A 23,953-nucleotide genomic window follows, 5' to 3' on the forward strand; every position below is an offset into this window, starting at 1 on the left:
TTCAGGGATCCATTTGCCTTTGTGTTGCTTTGTCTGTCTGTTGCACGAGGAGAAGAACGGCCAGTGAGTCTGTGTAATGGCAGATAAGCGAGCCCCACCCCTAAATCCCCCTACAATGCAGCAGAGAACAGGGACCCCCCCTTCAAAACAGGGCTCCATGATGCTCTCTCTCTCATGAATGTAGTCTCACCCACTACCCCTAAATGACAAGCTGTCGGTCGCCAATTTTAGCCCAGCTGCCTCACTGGATTCTAAGAATAAAATATTTGTAACGTTCTGCTTTAGCATCAGAGACTCAGGGGCCAAATAAGCCACTGATTTACATCTCATGCAATCTCTGCAGGATAGAGACCACATCTACCTTTCTGTATAACCAATGCCTGGCAAATCAGGGACCCGATTCCGGTTGTAGCCGGTGGCTGCCATCATAATATAAATATAAAAAATATTTCCCCATGGCGCGGGCTATATCTTAATACAATACACCGTGAGCCGCTTCTACCCTTCCTCTCTCATTTACATTCATGCCGCTCCCCATTACTCCTCCCATTTGCAATCGGGCAGCCCCCCTCAAAATGCGCAGCCCACCGCCCATTTGCGCGTGCGAGACAATTTTCTGGCAATTGCTTACACAGGAGTATTCCGTTACTTTTCACTTTTTTGCGGCTGGTTCCTGGGACTGAGGGTGGCTTCATTTCCTCTCCTCCGCTGGGGCCGCAGTGATCAGTGGAGGCAGCCAGACCGCCTTCCCCCCACCCCGCAGCCGCCTCCACAGGCCCCAAGGTCCTCAGCCGATGCAATAGGGTATTAGCAAAAGCAACTGGGAGCCAGAAGGCGGAGCCAGAAAGCACATGACGCAGCCGCTTTCCTCGGACCGAGAGCAGCCATAGTGGGTCTTTGCCCTCCCGGTTATATCTCCCGCCTTGGTGGGTGGTAGCGGCGCCTTCTGCGGGACCGAGTGCCTCTGTGCAGCGCGTTGTAAGGTTTGCGGGGATTCAGTCACGCGTGGGGCTTGTGGCCGACGTTCCGGGCAGGGCTTTGGGGCGCGGAGGCTTTGCCGCTCTGGGGTGCGGGGGGAGGGGGGGCGCAGGAGCTGCCGCCTTCAAACTCACATATTCTCCATGGAAAAATGTCACCGAGCGGCCCCGCTGCTTGAGTGACCCCCCCCGTGTTTGTGATACTGCGTGAACGGTTATTGCGGGGGTACGTGGAAACCCTTCACAGACGCCGCAGCCATGTTGTGTGTACGTGAGGGGACCGCGCTTCATAACACTCCTGTGCTGAGCGCGGCTCCAGCTCCGACGCCGACGGCTGGGCGCTAGAGCAGCCTCGCTGCCCGCCCCTACTTCCCCCTCCCCCATCCGTGGCGCTTTTCTTGCCGCTTCCCCACGTCGGTTAGTGGCTCTCTGCAGGGCCCGGCCCCTGCCACGGCAGCAGCGCGGCGCTGCTGAGTTTCACCCTCTGAGCTCGGCTGCCTTCCGGGGGGGGGGGGGGGGCGGCTGCCGCCATTTTACACCAGGGGCTGCGTTTTGCCTCTCGGCCGTACTGAGCCGCTGCAGTAGCCGCCAACTGATTGGCCGCGCGGGCGAGGGGCGGGGTTACTCCACCTGACGTCACAATCCCGCAACTCGGTAACCAGCTATTTATAACCCTGCCCAGAAGCAGCCCGCCTGTGGAGGGAGAAGGGCGGTTGGGGCTGGGTCCGGAGATAAGCAGAGTTATACTTGAACCAAAACAAAAGGAGGGGGAGGGGGGAAAGCGCGAGCGCCGAGGCGGCCGTTACTGGGGGGTAGTCTGACGCCCTCTGCCTTCGTTGTCTAGCGACCGAGCCTTCCGCCTGCCGAGTTTTTTTTTTCCTCCGCGAGCGCCTGGGCAAGATGGACCCTCTCCGCAGCGAGGAGACCGAGGGAGAGATTCCCGGCCTGGGTGAGTATCCGCTGGCCAGCGCGCGCCGCGTTTTCCAGAACCTTCCGAGGCGCGGCCTCGCGGGGATCGGTCCAGCCTAGGTGCCGCGCAGGCCCGGAAGTGGCGGGTTGGAGGCCCTGGACGCCGCGGCCTTCTCCCCTCTCCCAGCCTCGTGGCGCACAAAAGAGCGGGGCAGCCCGCTGGGGAACGTGCCCCCCGTGCAGAGGGACCCCCCCAAGGGCGGTCTGTGTCAGCCCCCGCTCCCGATTGCGGCGGATGGGCACCGATCTCGGCGCTAGGCCCGTGTCGCGGCCCACAGGCCGCCGCGGTAATGGAGCGTGGCTTCCGCTGCGGCCTAGGCCGTGTCTGGAATCGGGGATGTGCACAAGCCGCTTCACTCCCCCCGCGCTTCTGCCCGCCTGTTGAAATGCCTGGCTCCCAAGGCGAGCCTTAGTCCCGCAGTTGGGAATAATCGGGAGCCCTAGAGAAGAGTAAACCGAGAGTCGCAGGTCTCCTGGGTTGTTTCCGCCAATGCGGAAAATGGCGGGGGGTAAAGAGGCCCGTACTGTTCAGGTGTCTTTGTTATCCCTTCTTGCGGTTATTTTCTGCATTTTTAGAAGAGCGCTGGTCGTTCAACACGCCGGCCATTATTCAGTAAACTTTATGCTTTAAAAATATTCAGTCGCATTTGCTTGGGTGTCCGTATAGAAGGCTACATGTTTAAGAGTTCATTGTGGTGGAAATATTAATTCCAGTCATTCATGTATGTACTTAGTCATTAGCATAAATATTGTGAAACATTGACTCCATAATGCAGAAACTAACTGCAGAAGTTTGTGGCACCTCTAACCCTTGTTGCTTAAAGTGGTGAAATATGCCAATTGTGAAATCTTGGGTTTTTGATGATTTTCTAGTTTCTGGATTGTCAGCCATTGGTAGTTAGTTAACTTTTTTCTCCCCCTGACTGGTAAACACTCACTTACCTTAAGTTCTTACTGATGAACTCTGCTTGGTGCTCTGCTGTTGTCTATTTCTGGTCAATGGTATAGCACACTGGCTGGTTTCTTATGCAAGTTAGCATGCTCTGAGATTCTTGCTTCCCCCTAAATGCAGTTGATTGTTTGACTGGAAGACAGGCTGGAAGCCTAGTACAACTACAGAGAAGGCTCTGAACCATTGTTCAGAGTCTTTTCAGTGGTGGAAAGGAAACTAATACTAAAAGTGACTGCTTGAGCAGTACTCCTTCTGTGCCTCCTACAAGTAAATAGGAGACACTGTGTTGGGGTGGGTGGCTGGCTGGGAATTGTGCATCAGGCTATGTTTATACCAGGGGTTCTCAAACTTTATTGCACCCCAACCCCTTCTGATAACAAAAATTATTACATGGGAGGGGAGGACTGAAACCTGAGCCCCACCACCCAGGGCTGAAGCACTTGGGATTCAGCTTCTGCCCCAGGTGGTGGGGCTCCAGCCCCAACAAGGCTAAAGCCAGCAGCTCTGGGATCCACAGTTTGAGAACTGCTGGTCTACACTAAGGACCTTACAACAGCAGAGCTGTACCACTGCAGCTGTCCTGCTGTAAGATCTCCTATGTACCCACTCTATGCCAAGGTGAGAGAGTTGGCCTGGTTAAACCACACCCCATGAGTGGTGGTTGGACATGGCCCTTTTATCAGTGAAAGGTATATTGGTCATATCTTTCTCTTCCCCCCCCTTCCCCCCCCCACCCCCACTTACTGGCAAAAGTGCTATCTAGACCAAATGTTAGTCCTATCTGCCCTAACACACAAGGCCTTAACTTTTGTGTGGCATGACAATAGGGTATTTGCAAGAACAGTGCATTAATTTGTTTGTTACAAGAGACATCTATTTGCCTCTTAAAACATGTAAAAAGCCATGTTGGTGTAAAAAGTTTGAGGCTCAAACAGATTGATGGGTGAGTTAGAGGAAAAGGAAAATGGTCAGATGCAGAATCAGGGCTAAAGTTAACACAGCCTAAATAGCAACCAACATCAGGAGTTTCATGGTAATATTACACCACTGAATACACTTAGTTTAGTTATGTACATCAGTCTAGACTTTGGGTTTCGTACAAGGTTTCTTTAAACTTGCAAGTAGTCTGATCATTCTTATTAATCTTTAAACATTAAGAATTCAAAAAGCTTTAACCTATTAAACAAACTCTATATGATTGAAGTGTTTAAAAAAAAAATCTTGTGACAGTTTGTAACAAGAACAAAACTTGTTACTATGAAAGCTTCCATAGTAGCTCTGCCTATACATACACCATTGACCTTAAATGCCCCTCTCTATTTGGCTTTAAATCATAGGAGTTTAACTTGGTATTTGAGTGGATTTCCATGAAGTCTCTTCTAAATGAATAACAATGCCCTGCTGGTTATGCCAGAGGAGGAGCAGGATGTGTGTTTGAGGGAGAGGGGAAAATCCAGTTTTCAGCATGCTGGATAGAGTAAGTGTTGGGGCTTTTAGATAGCTGTACAGAAAGACTGGAAATATATATTTAAAATGAGGTGGGCTTCACTTTAGGGGGCAGAGAACAGAATATGAAATTAAAGTAGCTCTTAAACTATAGGAAGAGGAGGGGGAAAAACAATAGGATATGGTATAGGATTCTTGTCTAACATGCAAGGTTATTGTAGTAGATGGGTATCGCCACATTAGTTAAGTATCTTTTTGTAAGATCCTAGTGGAGACAAGCTAAGCAAGTATAATGTTGATCTTGCCTAGCTGTTGTAGTAAAAACTACAGGGGGCTTGTTACCTCTGGGGGGGGGAAAACAATTGGCAGTGAAGATAAAGCCTTACGGGGGTGCAAGGTAGTCACTTAGTGGAGATATGACTGAGGAACCTCTTAACCAAGAGCCGCAGCCACCGCCCCCGCCCCCCCAGTAGTCCTGTGTAGGGGAGTCATCTCAGTTTAAAGTAAGGGTCTGGGAGGTGAGGGAAAATCTGGTATTGATGATAAATCTAGTATGGCTTCTGCTATTGGTTTGCTTTGTAGCCTTAAGCAAATCACTTGGGCCTTATCTAGAGTAGGGCCAAAAAAACATTAAACTAGCTCTGGCTACCTAGTAAAGGTAGTAAACTGTGTAGACAGTAGTGTCAGTCAAATTAAAGTAACTCAGTTGGGCTAGGTTGATGGGAAGGAGGATGCATTTTTCCTCCTAGTCAATGCTATAGGGTCCAACTTTATGGTGCTTAATATCCAGGTTTCCACTGCAGTCACCTAGAGTTGTTGTGCCCTTAACCTTTCTGTGCCCTAAATATCTCTCTGTGATCATTCTCCCCCCTCCCCAATACCTCCATTTTCAGACAGCTAGTTAAGTGTTTTATAATGCTATCTGATAAGCAATATCTAAGGACAGTGGTATACACTAAAGAGTCACAGTCCTTGTATAGAGGAGACCCAAACAGATCATATTTCTTGTTTTTTTTTTGTTTTGTTTTTTTTCTTCTACCCAGTATCTGGTTTAAATGAAACTAGAAGGTAATAACAAGGGAACAAATGCTGACAATCCCAAGAGTTTTAACTATTTATTGTAGCATCTAGGGACCCCAGTCCTGTTGTGGTAGTCTTTGTACAGTACTACTGTAATCAGACAGTTCCTGCACTGAAGGTCTTGCACTAGAGACAAGAAAAGGGGGTGCATGGTATGGAGTTCACTATAAAACTTAATCACCATTGTCAAGGTTTCTGTAGGCCTTGTGGCAAAGGGGAGTCTTGAGGACAGTGGTAGCTTGTAGACATGTGACTTTTCCCATCCCTTTACAGGTCGTGTACAGTTCTAATGCAGACACTTTCTGTCCCTAAAACGTAGAATCAAACTTAAGTCATAACACAGATTGAGTTTTAAACATTGTCCCCAAAGCAGATTATCAATACTTGAGACAAAGGATACTGCAATTTGAAAAGTTCAGTTTTAAATTTTTTAAAAAAATAAAAAGAGCCACCAGTTTAAGCTGACAAGTCTTGGTTGCTTGCTTCCTGCTTGAGCAAACACTCGTCCTTGACTGAAAGCCATTTCCTTTAACAAAACTCTTAATGCTTACTGTAGCTCTTCAGTGCTTTCGCTTAATCTCATCATTTTTAAAGTCATCTTTAACATCTAAAACAGGCAATTCTTTGGGGGTTGTCAAAATCCACCCTGCAAAATAGAGAGGTCCATATCATACTCTTAGCAGGATTTAAACTTTGTAGCCCTTCTGGTTGTGAGGGTCTGTGTCCAGTTATGACCTGTCATACAGTCTGCAGCTAGACTTAAACAATAGTAAGAAAAGGCATGAATTGTCGCATTTTTTTCTGTTAGATGTTAATGCTGATCCTGATGACCTAGCTAGCGAAAGATCTTTAATTCAGTCGCAAGGAATGACTTCTGTGGATGCAGGTATGTACTGGTCACTCTGCATTCTGACAATAGTACCCTCTATTTTAAAGGGGCTTATCACACTAGGGAGAACTTATTTTCAGTCCCTTCTATGGAAACACTTTCTGTGGAACACTTGTCAGCATTCTATCCTAATTTTGGGAGAAAGTGGGGGAGTTCTTGAAATGCTGATACTTTGTCTTTTCTTGCTAGCTAAGTGGATTAGTGTATATAGTAAGATGCACTTGTCAAAGAAAGCTTTACAAGTTGCCCACGGGCTAGCAATATTTTAAACCTGTAGAGCTTATACTTTACCTTTGGAACTGACTGTAACAGGGTGTTAATAACTAGCTTCTCTCTTGTTCTTCTCTACTCTTTCCCCCTCCCCCTTCAAAAACAGGAAACAGATTCAAAGTACCATAGTAGAAAACCTGAACCAGAATTTTAACTTTCTTTTGAAGAGGAAGTCTTCCTCAGTAAACTAATACAGGAAACTTGTCTTCCCTCATCATTCCAAACCTGAGCAGGCAGACTAAGCATTCTCCAAATTCCACAATATAGGATGCACTCCCTTCTGCTGAAATATTTGTCATGAGTTCCACCCTGTATTAAGTTACATTTGAGAGTGTAGATGTTATAACTAGTGCAGTCTTGATGTGTTCTTGCTGGATTTAAGTGATAGGAATTTATTGCTATTCTATTTTGAAATGACTTTCTGGTTTCAACTGAAAAGTAGTTCTGAGTGCTAACCCATCAGAAGCATCCAGCAAATACGTGTCATGGCACCAGTTTCTGCAAAAAAGATAAGGACTTCAGGCAGTAGCCAAGGATTTAAGCATATGCCGTATACTTCCCCCCCCCCCCCCCCCCCCCCCGGTGGATTTCAAGCTTCAATAAAGAAAAATGTAAAACTTACAGCTGAACACACTTCTAAAACTTTAGCACTCAAATAAATTAAACTGAAGACTCTAGAAATCATTAGGGGAATCTGGGTAATTTTTGCAGAGCTCACACCTCAATCTACAGTGAAAGCTCTTGTATGGGATACATCCTGCAGAGGCTTGATGGCTGGCTCTCCAACTGCTTATCTTGAAACTAGGATTAATCTTTAAACACCAGTTCAAATATTATCAGGTTGCCTTAGTTTAAATGTGATCAGAGGTTCTCACCCATATGATAACTAGAATTTGTTTGGTAAGCAACTATCTGATCAGCCAGCCATTATGGAAGGGTGCAGTAGTGGAGAATTGGACTTCTGAGAAGGCTCAAAATCTTAGTTCAGATTACAATTTTTAAATTTGCAGCCTTTCAATTAGCTGAAGGCTCCACACCTCACTTAGTAAGCACATTAGCTAGATGTTAATACTGCAGAGTGAAATAATTAAAGCTGACACTTAAATGGGCTGTAAGCTAAAGCTGAAAGTTTCATTTGGATGAATATGGCACTTAATGCCTCATGGTACAGATTTTTAACTGTAGGTAACTGCTGCCGCTAACCTGCTGAGGCTGAGGGCTATCTTTGCTTCCAGAAATGAGGGGATCTTTTTCTCTGAGCTGAGAATCTTTCACTCCCATTTAGGCCTGTAACTTTTCAAGTGAAATGTTATTTAAGGAAATGAAACCAAAATGCCAAAGGGAGACCCTGAATCCAGAAATTCTCAGAGTAGACTTCAAACAGTGTGTAAACTGGGGAAAATTTACCAAAAAACCCTCCATTGACTTACTTGGGATTAGTGTTGATGGGAGCTGTAGTGTATGTAGACATGGCTGAACACTTAAAATAGCTGAAACCAAGATGAGTTGCTAAGTGCGTTCTGTAAGTGCAACTCTTCCCAGCTGAACTGTTTTTTAGTTGTGGTCAGTCCTGTGCTAAATTTAAGTTTCAGTTAATGTCCTATCTCTGGGACTTGTAGAGTAAAATGGCTTTAGCCACTTAAGTAGCCCACCATGTCCGTTTAGAGGAGAAAGTCTTAACTTGATTGTCATTTCATGAAGCCACATTTCATGTTTATAGTGGAGGTTTTCCAAATACTCCAGCTCAGTTTCTTGCTCCTCTTCTGTCTCTTATCTGCAGCTTCTCCAGCATTTCTGCAAGAGTAAACAAAAGAATGTCTCAAACAATATTCATCATGTTTCACACTAAACATCTTGGTATAATAGCTTAAGCAATGCATTGATAACTTAAACATTTTTCTTAAATTAAAAGTCTCAACAGATTATTGAAATGTCAAGCCATAGTTTAACAGCTGTCCTTACTTGCAGTACTAATGCATTAGATGTGTAAAACTGCATTTTTTCATCTGTTCACCATTTAGGCACTTCCTTTTTGCTAGCAGGCTTCCTTTTTTATTTTTGTTTGCAGTATTTGTCTCTCTAATATCCTGGGACCATGTGGATGAGGTAATACCTCTTTTTGAACCAACTTCTGTTGGTGAAAGAGACAAGCTTTTGAGCTTACAGACCTCTTCGGGCCTGGAGAAGTTACTCAGTGTCACACAGCTAAATACAAGTTTGTTTAGCGTGAGGAATGGACATGTTATAAGAGCCTACTCAAGGTGAAGTGCATAGTAAACAAACCTGCAGTCCTAGGACAAAGGAAAGATAGTGGGTCATACATGGTTGTAATGAGCCATAAATCCAGTATCTTTGAGTCTATGATTTCTAGTGTCTCACAGTTAAGAATTTAAGCTTCCAGGCTTGTCCTTTGAAGGCTTTTTATTCTTGTGCACTAAGACATAAATACTGTAGGAACATCTGGTGTTTGAAGACAATCCAAATTAGAAACCCAAATACTTTTTTCCATTGTCCTCCATCTTACGTGGATGAGATTTCTTTTGAATGGGATATCTAATGTGTAAATCTAACTTCTCAAGCAGTCTAGCCTGAACGTATGACTGTTAGGTTTAAGTGATTTCAGACTGACCCTGACTAGTCTGTATACCAGGGGTCGGCAACCTTTCAGAAGTGCTGTGCCGAGTCTTCATTTATTCACTGTAATTTAAGGTCTCGCGTGCCAGTAATACATTTAAATGTTTTTAAAAGGTCTCTTTCTATATGTCTACAATACAGAACTAAACAATTGTTGTATGTAAAGTAAATAAGGTTTTTAAAATGTTTAAGAAGCTTCATTTAAAATTAAATTAAAATGCACAGACCCTCCCCGGACCGGTGGCCAGGACCCAGGCAGTGAGAGTGCCACTGAAAATCAGCTCGCGTGCCGCCTTTGGCACGTGTGCCATAGGTTGCCTACCCCTGCTATATACACTGTTATATTTTTTCCCCCTTGGTGTTGTCCCCCCCCCCCCCAAAAAAAAAAAAACAAAACCCAAAACACCTGAGTGGTTTGAGAACCCACTTACTCTAAGTGTATGTTTCTTCACCAAAATGGATTTATGGAGATGTATAAAATTACAGGCTTTTTTATTTTGTTGTATACTACACCTAGCAAATGACTCAGAAAACCACAACTGCAAGTTTTCGATGACAGTTCAGGGTCCTTAGCAACAGTGGTGAATATAGAATTTGCTGACATCAGAATTGCAGTTCAGAAAAGAGAATTTTGAGTAGAATTAGTCTGTGAAAGAACTAGAGACTAGCTGCTGTCTGTAAGTATGCAATGGTGTTCTGTCCTAATGCTTGCTTAATCTTATTTCTAAATTGAGTTTGATAAGTGTACATACTTGGGTTTGTCTCAGCAGGAGTGTAAAGTACAGTATAATAGGATAGTGTCCTATATTCTCCTCTAGAAGTTACGATTCCTATAGCATGTTATGAATATTAACTTCAGAATGCTGTTTGTTTAGTCTTCCAAATTAATTAAAATCCCACCACCTGGTGTCTGACTTTCAAAACCACGTTTTCATGAGCAAGAGTAGTTCAAGTTATGTGGAATTTTGTTGAAATTGGCACAGGCTTCTAGTTTTAGACTAATTTGTATCCCTATCTCACTGTAATCCCTCAATGTCCATGTCAAGGAATCACTTCCGTATTAAAGTTAACCACTGGACCCCATAAATGCTGCAAACAAGCACTTGTGTAGTCGTCCATATACAACACATTTTCCTACTCTAACTCTTGAGGATGGAATGTTTTCAAACAAGAGCTAAGAATTTTCTTTAAGCAAATGTGCAGTTTCTGCAGAAAACAATGGAGAGCAAAAATCCCTGGGAAGACTGCATAGGCTCAATGACACATGCAGGGTCACAAGAAATGAGTCATATTAGTGGTGATGGACCTAGACATTTTAGATGTGCAGATGAAGTAATGGTGTCAGAGCAATGATATGACAACCTGTTTTTTCCCCGAAAGCAAATTAAAATTTCATCATTTCCATCTACTTAATTTCAGGGTGGGGATACCCCTTCCCAGGGAAGATTGAGAAAGGTATGTGGCCACATCTATTTTAGTGTTTAATTTTAATGAAATAAAACCTGATCTACCTCTAGCCATTAAATTAATGTCAGGGGTAGGGGAGACAAAGCGCAATACTAAAATGTTGAGAATATCCTGGTGTTTCTCAAATATTGAAACTCTCTGTTCACACCCATTTCACAGCCCTTATGTTACATTTACTAACACTTAATCTATGTGCTGAACCCAAAACAAATTGAGTTCAATTTCTATCTGATCTTGTATAGTAAAAATACCTAAAATTACTATATGGTTGCTTGATGTGTAATAACTTTAAATAGCCCTAAGTGAAAGGAAATATATAGGTCAGACTGTATGAGATGAGCTTGACTATTTTATATTTCCTGTTTTACAAGAAATGGCAATCAGTTCAAGTTTTTTCTGGTTCAGAAACATCTGGAAATGGTTATTTATTGCATGATATTGATGAGCAATTGTACCTCAGTTGTAGTTCAGAGGTAGATAAAGCCACTCAACTCTGTCTGATTCAAACTGGTGCATAAGCCACATAGGCCAATCTTAATAAATAGCTCACTCTGTTTCACTGATGTTTCCAAACTCAGATTGGAAGCAGACACGTGCCCTACAACAAAAAACTCATTTTATAATCTGATGTTGGGGCGGGGGCAGAAATTTACAGACTGCTTGAAAAAGCTTTCTTAAAAAAATTAGAATGATTGAGAGTGCTGGTTTTCAGGTGGACAACTGTTAGAAATGCATCCCATAACTACTACCTGAGATTGTCTACATGTGAAAATAAATTTATATCCTACCATAAGTAACTATTCCCAAATACATACATATGTAGAGAAGCCTTTATGGTGTTACATAGTACTGCATAATTGGGTAAAAATTCTTGCTGCTATTTTTTTTCCTAGTCTTTAGGAAGTGGCATATTGCTCCTCTTAGTATCAGAGTTGCAGGTATGATGAAGTGTACGAGCCTTGCTTTTTATTAACATTCATTACTTGTTAGGTTGTTTACACATCACAGGTTCATTGGGCCTTTCACACTTTAGTTTCAGTCTGCAAAATCTCCCTGGCAAGAAAAGGCTTTTACAGTTCACAACTAAAGTCAGCAGACTCTAAATTGGTCAATGGGATCAGAAGGAGAGAGAATAGATTAGGCATATGATTTATTGCTTTTTCCACCACATGAAGATGAGGGTTTGTCTTTGAGGAAGTTATTGACAAATAAGCTAGAGCAGTGGTTTCCTCCACTCTTCTGAGATGCTGCAGGTCATGGTGGTGGTGGGAAATTCCTAAGAGGAGTATTTGAGCATTCTCTAATTTTTTTTTTTTAATTTTCTTGTTTGAGGAGACTGTAAGAATCTGTGGGTTTGTTTCCCCCTTAATTAGGAAGTGTGTTCTGGACACTATCTGCTTAACCTGACTTATTTCAGCTGCCTTGTGTGAGAACTAAGAATTTAGTTTCTGTAACATGCCATTATTTCAGCATTTATGGCATCTTGTAATAAGTATGCAACAAACCCAGATCTCCCCCTCCCTCAGAACATTCACTGTGTGGGTGGGTGCACAGGTGTGCTCTGCAGCCTTGAAACTGCACTTTCCTTTGAATGGATAACTTTTCACTGCACCCCGAAACTTCTGCTTTGGGAAAAGGCAATGGTTACTTTCTTTCCCTGGTTTTAGAGGCTTTTAAATGGCAACTAGCATCTAATATAGAACTCATGGGATACTGATAGCTGCAAACTTTTTAACCAGGGATGTTAGACCAACTCCTTAATCTGAAATGTCTACGAATAAATAAGCAGACAAAACAGGAATGGGTTCTAAAATGCCTGAGGTTGTTAAAATTGTACTTAAAGTTCACAAATCTGGAAGTCATTGTCTGCCTTGCTGTCCTCCATTTTAATTGTCTTGTCTGCAACTTTAAGTCTTACAAATCTGTTTACTGATAGGTATATGAAATGTTTCTAATCAAAATCTCTGCTTAATTTGTATCCTCCCATTAGTATGTTACTGTCAATAATGTTTGCCACTACACAAGTGCCACTAAAACAACTCATTTGAAGCAATTAGATGTCATATGCAGCACTTGCTTTGAATAGTGAAATTTTTACAGCTGCTGGGAAATGCTCATTTTCAAAAGGGTGTTAGGAGGTGCTTGGAAGGCAGTGTGTTAATATGTGGAGCAGGGATTAAAAGCTGTGGAAGATGTTTATTTCTGCCTTTGTAGGAACTGTTACCTTGCATGCAAAAGGAATATAGTATCTGTAGCACTTCTCAGTTCACAAGAAAGTAAATTTAGGCTGCCTTATTTACAATGTCATTAGGTGGAGCTGAAATGGTGCTGAACCCAGACGGTGGCTACATTTGCAGTGAAGAACTGTTGCCACCATTTTAGAAACCATGCCTTAAAAATAGAGGTGGGGCTTAGATGCTGCCAACACTGCATTCTTTATTAAGAGCTGGGGGAGGAAGAGAATACACAATTGCTATGCATGTGCAACAGAGCAATTGAGAATGAAATGGGTGGAGTCTGGGAAAACTCATAATTGAGATCAAGCATTATCTGCAAGATTACCAGAGTTAAGTACAGAAGGACTGAGGAGCCAGAGTGTCACTTACAGTATCTGTTTTGGGTCAGTGACAGAGGAACTAATACAGCAAGCGAGGACCCAGATTGTGTGAGAATCTTATTTAAAACCCATAGTAAAAATGCTGCTGCTGTTGTTGTAGAAGAAATCGCAGCTCCTGCCTGCTGGGGTCCTGACCATCACCCTGCTCAGCCTGCTGCTGGCCTAGGATTCTGTTCACCCAGGCAGGCAGGGGGCTGAGTGGGGCCAGTGGCCAGGATGCCAGTTGTCAGCACTGTGCCAATAAAAATCACCCCCTGCAATAATGGATTCCCCCTATAAAGTGTAGTGTAGCCACCATCTTAGATACATGTGCTTGTCTGGTGTGACTAGGGGTTCACTCTTGTCACCTGATTCTCTTGTGGGAAACTCAGGGTGAAATGTAGAGTTCTCCTGAATGAGCTGGGCAGAGTAATTGGCACTCTGTGTTCTGGTGGCTTTGACCCATGTCTCTTGATTACTCTCCTCCGAATGAGACTGCAGTTAGTGAAGCGAGCAGGCTGTTCCCCACCTGGCGGGGTTCAGACACGCTCAGCTCCGCCTGCCGCTTATATTGGGCAGGTGAGGGTTACGGAATGGCTGGCCGGTTCCTTAACCCTGTAGGGGCAATGGAGGGATAGGGCGTTGGTCCCTGCGCTGGGCGCGGGCTCTGACCCCCGGCTGTGTCTGTGGGGCTGCGTGTACCATAACAGAAGCGGTTGGGGTTATTCAAGTAGCTATGTGGAAAACTGCGCAGGCTGGGTCCATGAGCCGTGCGGGGTTGAGGGCCCTGGTTTTGTTTACCACAGAAAGGCGAATGCTAGAGAGGAAACACATGCGCATACGGGCTGAGCGGGGGCACAAGTAGGGCAGGGGAGCAGATGTGTGGAGGGCACCTGTTGCTGCCAGAGCATGCATAGTTGGCTCGCAAAGGAGGGGAGGGTTAAGCCATGCATGTATTGCAGATGCGCAGTGTATGGTCTGTTTATGCGCACGCACCATAGGCCTCATTTGTAGCCACGGCGCCGTGCAGGTTACAAACTGATAGTGAGCAGCGCGTGCTGCCCCCAAGTCTCTGCTGGCTGCTGTCCTCTAGCCACCCCGGCCTCAACCCTCCCGGCAGTGAGCGGGAAGAGCATGCACTGTGCAGCGCAGGGGGCTCCGGGCTCTCGGCTGCCCGGGGCGGTGGCTTGGACCTGTCGTCTTTGTGCGGTGGCAGAGTCTGGCCCAATGGAAGGGGGGAGCACGCGCCCCCATTTCCTCGCACGCCCTCGCCACAATCTCATCCGCTTGCTGCTGCCGGACTGGGACTAGGCCATCTCTGGACAGGATCAGGCTCGGACCATGTGTGCGTGTGTGGTTGAGGGAGCTGGATTACATCAGTCCGGGCTGCACTCTCGTGGGGAGGGGTAGCTAGGCACTGCACTGGGCTGTGCGGGAGGAGTGGGGAGTGCAGGCCAGGGAGGCGGGGGGAGCAGCAGTGGGAAGGGCAGAGTGACCCGCGTTTGGGTGGCCAGAGGGTGTTTTCCCTGCCTCAGTCTGTTGTCTCCCCGCAGCGACGGAAGGCGAATCGGAGCCAAGTCTTGCTTCCAGCATGATGCTGAATACAGAGGGTGGCGAGGGCTTCGTGGTGAAGGTGCGCGGGCTGCCTTGGTCCTGCTCTGCCGAGGAGGTCCAGAGATTCTTCTCCGGTAAGTGTGCGAGCGGAGGGACCACCTGAGCGCACATCAAGAGCCATCCGGAGTGGATCTGGCCCCCTGGTGGCTGATTGCATGGGGGAGGGGCAGGTTTCATGTGACTTATCCCTCAGCGAGCCAGGAAAGCCAGGCAATCAACTTTGGAGATAGCAGAGGAGGTGGTAGAGAGGCCCTGTGGGGGAGTCACTGCACTGTTCAGGGGCAGCGCTTCTGTAAGATGAGGGCAATGGGGGAGATCAGTATAGAGTACCCTCCCTACTAAAAGTAAGTTGCTTTTTTGAAGTATTTGTTTACTGTAATTACTATATATTGGATGCTTAAAGCGAACAAATAGCTAGCCCTTTTGTACTTTGATATTCATTATAAGAGTTGGTTTACAGTGTGGTTTAGTGTTTGCTTGAAAGAGTGTACTTATTTATGCTTAACTGAGCAGATTTTAAGTCCCATATTGCAACTGGTTAACTCTTGGTTTACCAGACTTCAGATTGATTTTTTTTCAGATGGGATAAGCATTCTTGCCATGTCAAACGAGACTTTGAGCATTTTCAATTAATTTAAAAAAAAAACAAAAACAAACCAACAATATGGTGGATTTTGGAGGTCTGTAAGAAGGATGTAGCCTGGATTCTTTCACCACTCAAAATGTATCTTGTATAGCGACTGCCTTCTGTTCAAGATATTATGCTGACAAGGAAGCTTTCCATTGCATCTCATGATGGATTTCGGTCTCAGTGGTAAATTTAAAAGAATACTACGCATGTTAAATTCAGTTAAACAAAGAAGGAAAATCAGCACCTTGTATTATGGTAGATGGATATGTATTTAGGATTAAACTGGTATACTTCCAGGAATAAAAGATATGAATCACTGCTGTTGAACAATTGGTGTTCTGGGTTTCTCTTCCTAGAATGCAAAATTCAAAATGGAGCTTCAGGTATCCGTTTCATCTATACAAGAGAAGGCAGACCAAGTGGAGAAGCTTTTGTTGAACTTGAAACGGAAGATGATGTGAAATTGGCACTGAAGAAAGACAGAGAAACAATGGGACACAGATATGTTGAAGGTTTGACTTAATTGGCCTAGTAATTGATTACATGTTTGTATTGACTTTCACTTTTTTGTAACTTGTGGTGTTTAAATGCATGTAAGTTGATTTTAAGTGAATTTAGATTATACCAGTTGACTAACTTCTCAAATGGCAAATGACTTAAAATGGTTTATGCTGCATTCCAAAATTCATTAATTCTAAGTGCCTCTTACAGTTTTCAAGTCAAACAACGTTGAAATGGATTGGGTCTTGAAGCATACTGGTCCTAACAGCCCTGATACTGCTAATGATGGTTTTGTACGTCTTAGAGGACTCCCATTTGGCTGTAGCAAAGAAGAAATTGTACAGTTCTTTTCAGGTATGTGGGGTATAAGTATTAGCTGTAGTGTTATGGGTCAGTGTCAATCGCAGTGGCACTGAGCTCTTGCCCATTAATGCTTTCAACAGGCCAAACTGCCACAGTTAGTGTGTTAGACTATATTGATCTCTGATGTGTGCAAAGAAACCCTAAATTTAATCTATCTGGGCTAATAGCTTAATCGACCTAAGTTAAATTATAGGTTATCTAGATCATACTTACACAAGTTTGTTTTTTAGCATCATAGAAAAATCAAGCTTTTTTTGTCCTTCGAATTGAAAATTAAAGTGGATACTTAAAAATTGGAGGATAATTCCTACTCACCATTTTAGCCATTCCACACATGCTGCTCAGTCGAGCACATAAAATGGTTGAGCCTTTTTATTGCTGGACTGGGTAAAATGGGTGGAATTTTTAAAGGTGGCAAGACTAAGGTTAGGCTTAAAATCTCTGAACTCAAGTATTGACCTACATGACTTGTAGAGTCAAATATTGTACAATAATTTTGTCTTTAAATGCAGAGTAGTTGTGGTACAAAACTTCAATTTTGTTTCATTTACACTAAATGAGTATTTTATGAACTTTGTTTAGGGTTTAAGACTGAATTGTAAAGATTAAAATGACTTGACTTGAACTTGATTTCAGATTCTTGCCAATTTGTATCTAATGTTTACTTCCTGTTTTGGGAATTGGAATGATATCTACAAATGCATACAGTCAAATCTTGACAGGGCCTAAACATGTCTCTTTTAAAGCAGAAAATATCAACTTCTAAATGTGACTTACGCTTAAGTTATAAACCTGAATATTACAATGTATAACAAAATAAATTGAAAGAACTTTGAAACATTGTTATAGGATTAGCAAGGACTCTTTCATTTTTAATGTAGACTGAATCGATGCCTATTCTGATTAGAATGCAACTAAATTGTTTTGTGTTTTTTGGCAAAGTGATGTATTGAACTACCCTTTTTTAACGCAAATAAATGCACTATCACCGTGTTCATGTGGTTAATAACTTATGAGCAGTGGTGATAGAAATTGTATACGTGTACCTAATATGCAAAGTGCTGCTTTCAGTTTAGCAATTAACACTTCTGAAATAATTGGATTTCTTAGTGAAGCAGTACTCTACAAATATTAATACTGAATTTAGTGAGATTTTAAATGTTTACATAAGAGTATCATTGTCTTACATGAATGTTTTAGTAAATACTAAGATGCTGTATAAAAGCTATTTTTACTGTTTTTGTGACTTATGTTGTGTGAATTTCAACAGATTGAAAAATTCTGTAAAGTATTCTTAAGAGTCTCTAACTTGTCATCTTCTTAACACACCCTGCACTAAATAAATGAATTGATTTTACTGCTACAAAGTAAAAGCTTTTTTTCTGCACAGCAGGATGGGTTAAGAATCTAAACTGAATGGTATGTAATCATGAAGCTTCATGTTGACATGCTTTCTGCTAGAATGCTAATGTAGAACTAGCATACCATTCACTTACAAGTATTAACTTTCTGGTGTATTTAAAGCTATAAGAAAAATTCATGACTGGGCTTGTGATGTTAATATTGCCCCCTACTGGGGTTATTTGTCCTTGGGTTGAAGGGTTGGAAATCGTGCCAAATGGGATAACATTGCCGGTGGACTTCCAGGGGAGGAGTACGGGGGAGGCCTTCGTGCAGTTTGCTTCACAGGAAATAGCTGAAAAGGCTCTAAAGAAACACAAGGAGAGAATAGGGCACAGGTGGGGATGGATGGTTGGTTGGATACGTCACTTTTCTTATGGTAAATTCTAATTAAATCCATATTCTCTCTTCTTAAAGGACTGATCATTAAAACTTAGTCTAGTATTTTGGTCCCTAGCTTACTCACAAGTAAAAGTATCGTTACCACCTTGTTTCATGTGTACATAGTGCATACTTAGTAAAACTTATTCAGACTACAATACAAAATTGGAAAATTAAGTTAAATACCAAATGTTAAGAGTAAATTCAAACTGTAAAATTGATAGCTTAAACCGACGAAGTTGAGAGATTATGGCTTTAAACATCTCAAGTAGCACCAATAATGTCTCTAGCTGTAAAGACACACATAGTACCTTATTACCATAAGAAAATGTGATAATTTCTAAACTTGTTTTTATAAGTTGAAATGTAACAAATTTTCTTATTGTATTTAATCTTCAATGTAATAAGCATAGCTTTCAAGAAATTGTCACAAAGGGTTTTTTATTCTATTTTACTTGTGACTATTTTTCATTGAAGCATGCACTTTTTCCTATGCTGAACTACTGAGGCATAGGGTGGGTTGACTAGCACATGCAAAGCTTTTTTTGTAGACTTCTGATGGGTTAAAATCTTGGTGGAGACTAGGTTTTTAACCCTCAATATATATTGCCACATGAGCAAAACGTGAAAGTGCTGAGTTGAGTGGACTTATCTCCCTCCTTTTTTTTTTTTTTTTTTTTTTTTAACTGACATGATTAAATTTAAACTGTGGTGGGGGGAACTTGACTTGCTCCCCCACCCTTAAGGTTGGGATACTGTGAAGTATGAGGAGCCTATAAACCCTTCAGTAATTGTAATTTCTTGAAAATACACTATTTTGAAAGTAAAATAGTATTTGACTAGAATTTGTCATTGCCTGTATAATATAAAGAAATCTGGCTTAAAATAAACTGCCAGTTTCAAGGCTATGACTAGAATGTCTTGTTCTAGTATGGTTTATACTGATTTAATATTCCTATGTGGGGAATTAAAGATTGACTGTCCGTCTTATGTGGAAAACATCCTAGGTATATTGAAATCTTCAAGAGTAGTCGAGCAGAAGTGCGTACTCATTATGATCCTCCTCGCAAATTACTGGCCATGCAGAGGCCAGGTCCCTATGACAGGCCTGGTGTTGGAAGAGGCTATAACAGTCTGGGTAGAGGAAGTGGTTTTGAAAGAATGAGACGTGGAGCTTATGGTGGAGGTGAGTATTATAAGACTTTCAGTTATTTTAAAACCATAATTTATGTTGCATGTTCTGCTGCTTCATACCTATTGGTGCATAGATAAAAATTCATGGAAAAATCAAACTGAAGCTGAACTTCTATGAAATTATTTCTAGAAGCAGTATTTAACATACCAGTTTCTGTTTTAGGAAAAGCATTTTAATATGTATTCTATTTGTTTTACAGGTTATGGAGGCTATGACGACTACAATGGATATAGTGATGGCTATGGCTTTGGTTCTGATAGATTTGGACGAGGTGAGACTTCTTTAATGGGGGTGGTAAACAATTTTTAATACATGTAAAAGCTAACTTTCAATACATCTGAAAGATCTAGAATGGACTCTTCTCTCCACAGGTATGTCTGACCATAGATATGGAGACGCAAGTTCTACTTTCCAAAGCACAACTGGTCACTGCGTACACATGAGAGGATTACCTTACAGAGCTACGGAGAACGACATTTATAATGTGAGTTCAAATACTTCTGTGCAACAGTACATTCTCCTAAATCTGCAACAGTATTTTGCCAAATGAAAGTCTTATGTAAATATTTTTTATCTAGTTCTTCTCACCTCTGAACCCTGTAAGAGTCCACATTGAAATTGGACCAGATGGCAGAGTGACTGGAGAGGCAGATGTTGAGTTTGCTACTCATGAGGATGCTGTGGCTGCCATGTCCAAAGACAAAGCAAATATGCGTAAGTTTGACTAGTTTAAGAAAGAAACTATGGGCCTCTGTCTTAAAATCAATGACCAAAATATGGTCTGACCAAAAGTTAAAACATACCTGCTGAAAGCTTGTTTTAAAAAAAAATCTGCTCTTCTATTTTCTAATGTGGTAGAATAGTAATTACTTAAGGCAAGACTGTCAGATGGATTAAAGTCATAACTATAACATGTAACATATTTGAATCGGTCACATCCTCCATAGGAGTGATCTCACAGTGAGACAGATTGGATATGGATTCTGTAGGAATTAGTTAAACTAATGTCAAACTTCCCTTTGACTACTGGGCTTTCTTAAATTGAAATGAGGCACTGTTTGTATCATGCGCAGGGGTTAATGTCCAGTACATTTCTATGCTCTGTTAAACATGCTTTTTCTTTCAGAACACAGATATGTAGAACTCTTCTTGAATTCTACAGCAGGAGGAAGTGGTGGTGCATATGGCAGCCAAATGATGGGAGCTATGGGTATGTGTGACTAGTCTAACCACATTTTTATTCCAACGCTTCATATTTAACAAAGCTGGTAATTTTATACAGCTCCTGCTTATTCTGTGCCTGGCATAAAAACTGAAATTCAACATTCTGTCTTAATCACACAGTCAAGGAATCGGAAGGGGTAGTTCAAGATTGGAACACTAGCACATTGCCAGGTATATAAACCTTTTGGGAATACATTCAAACAATTAGGTTAAGTAAATTGTGCTGAATGTGAAGTGTGTGGTGATATGACTGCTTTCTAGGAGTGTGTGATGTTGCACAAATGACATGGGAGATGCAAGTCATCCTTGTCCTGTTTTTTTTTTTGTTTTTCCTCCTCTCCCCTCCCCTCCCCCACGAGACCAGGAGTTGATAGAGGGTGTATCGGACTTTAAACTTATTGATGCTTTATCTCATATGTAAAGTCTCTTTGGAAACAGGGAGCAACAAAGCTCCACTCTAAAACTTGAAAAATCAACGCTAAAACGTTACTGCAAGCCTAAAATTACCAAATTAAAATATAGAATGTCCATTCTAAGTTAAACTAAAACTCGTTACTGCTATTCAGAAACAGTTTTTTCCCCTAGATGGCCATAGAAACTTTGATGTGACATGCAAAAGTAGATACTCCTCTTGAAATTTAATTTACTGGTCTCTTAGGATAAGAGCTTAAAGTGGTGGTTGATTTCTATATCTGTTCTGGTGGGTGGGTGTGTGTATGTGTGTGATGCTTGTACAGCACCTTGATTGTGGAATGAGATTGAACACTGTCATGCTTTGTTGCTTAAAAGCAAACTTCATAATTTCAACTGTAAAGTTTTTTGCAGAGGTTTTGTACTCTAGCAGATTGTGCTCTTCAAAGGTAGCTTGAATAAGTTCATTGAGAACTTAGCTTATTTTACAAGAAGATTAGTTTTAGTTGCTGCTGACTCAATAACTTACCAAGTTCTTGTACAAGTATGGAAACTTTCCCATGTTGTACATGCAAATTCAAGATAGGGACAAGCCTCAGACGATCTGGAGGATTGACATTCCAAATGTTCTGGTATTGACTTCCCCCATGCCTCTGAAAGCACGTGGTGTTGTGGAGGACATCAGAGGTCTCAGTTGGCTTACCTAACAATTTTTCAAAAATTGTATTATGGATTTTTACTATGCACTAAAAGTCAGAAGTAAATTTCTCCATTGTACTTCTGAATAGTGGGCATTTGGGGGTGGGGATGTAAAGTCTAGCATCCCATTTAAAGTTTCTTGTCACTTGTAGCTGAGTGGAATATTTAAACATCTTAAATCCTCAGACATGACTTATTGCAGTGAATGGACTGATGCTCTTCTGGTGAAATAGGGTAGGGCACAATATGACTTTCCTATTTTTAAGTTAGGCTGAAAAAAACAAATTAAGTACCGTTAGAATCAGAAGCACGAGCACAAATATCTTGCTCTTGGCCACTTCCACTAGTGAGAAATCAGAATGGTATCTAAATGGATATTAGCTCTCATGGTGACATGCATGTCTGTTAGGAATTTCATAATTAGGTAGTATGTAGATCTGTTTGGATGAATTTTTGGCAGTCAATGTGTTAATGTTCATTTCCTTAACTTGAAAGGAAACCAATCCACTTATGGTGCTAATCAGCAGCTGAGTGGGGGTTATGGAGCTGGCTATGGCACTCAAAGCAGCATGAGTGGATATGGTAAGTATTTATTTTAAAGCCTTAGGTGGGTATCTGATACATTCCTACAAAGAGATCCTTGCACATAATGTGCTGTCCAGCTGTAAGGACAAACAAGGTAGGCTGTTGGGCAGCACTACCTTAAAATAGTGCTCCGTTGTTGGCATACATTTTCAAAGTGAGTCTCAGTGCCAGTATTAAGGGAAACTTGCTTTCCAAGATGAAATCTTCTGAAATGTGAAGAAACTGGGAAATTGTATTTTTCTGCTTATGTAGATACACTATACAACAACTACAAGCTTATGGCTTGTCTTCTGCTCTCTCGCAGGTATAAATTGGGAGTAACTTCATTGCAGTTACTAGTTATACCAGTGTGAGAAGGAAACCAGTCTTGCTGTTTCCCAAAATAAAAGCAGTATGTACTAGAACTGTAGTGTCTGGACTTAGTCTTATTTCATTGAAAGACCTGGGATACTCTTGCAGGTCTATTTTATAAAGACAGCACCGACTTTCATTTTAAATATCTGGAAGGTTTGTCCTTTTAATAGCATCGGAGCATGTGCAAGATGGTGGGTGGATCTGAGTCTCAAGAAGTGGGCACTTGAGGATAAAAGGGGTGGAGTTGAATCTCACCCCCAAACTTGTACTGGCAGTAAGATGGAACACTTCATTTACCTGCTTGATCATGTCTTTTCCAGGTAATCAGAGCGCAATGAACAGTAGCTACTACAGCAGTGGAAACCGTGCGTCCATGGGAGTGAATGGAATGGGTGGGATGTCCAACATGTCCAATATGAGTGCTGGCTGGGGAATGTAACTGACTTTTGGTCAACCTTTTTTTAAAAAAACAAAAGAAAACAAAAAACTTAAGTTTAACAGTTTTGCAATACGAGCTTGTGATTTATGCTTTACTGTAAGTGAAATCAGGATTATTTTAAGACTTCAGGTTCAGTATTTTTGAACACATGGAAGAAATAAACATTCACTTAGGATGTAATAACCAAGTTGAGTAAAGACTATAACTGTTAAACAATTTTCAGCTTTTTCTCAAGTTAGTTTTGTTGTAGGAGCGTATTTAAGCAGTAAGCGTATTTAGGTTAAAGCTGTTTCAATTATGTTAAATGTTGCTCTTATACCATATTACATCCAACACTGTTTTGAATGCATGTTGAAAAACATGCTTTTTTGTAAACTGAACTATAGGAGCTGTGTCTGCAATTCAAAGTGAACATTTGGCATGTTAGTTCTAGTTTTTCTTTTAATATCCTGTAAGGCACGTTTAAGCTTTTTTTTAAGTTAATGGAGGAACATGTTGAGATGTGATACAGCTACTTCAGGATTTTGGTCTTGGTGTTCGTATAAAATTCTGAGGCCTTGATTTAATCTTTCATTGTATGGTGATTTCCTTTTTAGGTGTATTGCGCTAAGTGAAACTTGTTAAATAAATCTTCCTTTTAAAAACTACTCTCCACTTAATAATCCATGTTCAACATCCTTTGTAACTACAAAGGTGGAGGCGGGACAGTAAGTGGGAAGTTGTAATAAAATTTGCTTGTGTGTGTGCAAGAATGTTAATTTCATAACATCCACCCATAGCATAAATTCTGTACTTACTATCCTGTTTGTACTAGTGGTAATGTTGAGTGCTGCCTGAGCTGCCAAAGGTGATGAAACTTAAAATTACAGTATAGC

The 23,953-nt window shown here is 41.8% G+C and overlaps 1 protein-coding gene across 10 annotated transcripts; it reads left to right on the forward strand.

Annotated features, from left to right (window-relative positions):
* The first annotated feature begins 793 nt into the window (after nucleotides 1-793).
* HNRNPH1 (heterogeneous nuclear ribonucleoprotein H1) lies at nucleotides 794-23,725 on the forward strand. 10 transcript variants are annotated; one of them, XM_050961568.1, is made up of 16 exons: nucleotides 800-983; nucleotides 1,822-1,926; nucleotides 6,233-6,310; nucleotides 10,637-10,672; nucleotides 14,834-14,968; nucleotides 15,882-16,037; nucleotides 16,237-16,380; nucleotides 17,990-18,128; nucleotides 19,179-19,357; nucleotides 19,566-19,637; nucleotides 19,711-19,850; nucleotides 19,945-20,080; nucleotides 20,493-20,576; nucleotides 20,711-20,761; nucleotides 22,196-22,282; nucleotides 22,960-23,725. In XM_050961568.1, exons 2-16 carry the CDS (start codon nucleotides 1,878-1,880, stop codon nucleotides 23,076-23,078), a joined length of 1,605 nt encoding a protein of 534 aa, XP_050817525.1. In that variant the 5' UTR covers nucleotides 800-983; nucleotides 1,822-1,877; the 3' UTR covers nucleotides 23,079-23,725. The 10 variants fall into 10 exon arrangements, with proteins under 10 accessions (XP_050817531.1, XP_050817525.1, XP_050817524.1 ...); XM_050961567.1 differs by having other exon boundaries at nucleotides 800-978; XM_050961570.1 differs by having other exon boundaries at nucleotides 800-926.
* The last annotated feature ends 228 nt before the right edge of the window (nucleotides 23,726-23,953 follow it).

Source organism: Gopherus flavomarginatus, chromosome 7 (assembly GCF_025201925.1).
Source record: "Gopherus flavomarginatus isolate rGopFla2 chromosome 7, rGopFla2.mat.asm, whole genome shotgun sequence".
In the NCBI taxonomy this organism is placed as follows: Eukaryota; Metazoa; Chordata; order Testudines; family Testudinidae; genus Gopherus; species Gopherus flavomarginatus.

What these genes read in the sequence shown, in the direction of transcription:
- HNRNPH1 (XM_050961568.1), top strand. Translation starts at nt 1,878, where the DNA reads ATGGACCCTCTCCGCAGCGAGGAGACCGAGGGAGAGATTCCCGGCCTG. An exon ending in AATGACTTCTGTGGATGCAG is followed by an intron (nt 6,311 to 10,636) that starts GTATGTACTGGT and finishes ACTTAATTTCAG; the next exon opens with GGTGGGGATACCCCTTCCCA. An exon ending in TTCTGATAGATTTGGACGAG is followed by an intron (nt 19,638 to 19,710) that starts GTGAGACTTCTT and finishes TACATCTGAAAG; the next exon opens with ATCTAGAATGGACTCTTCTC.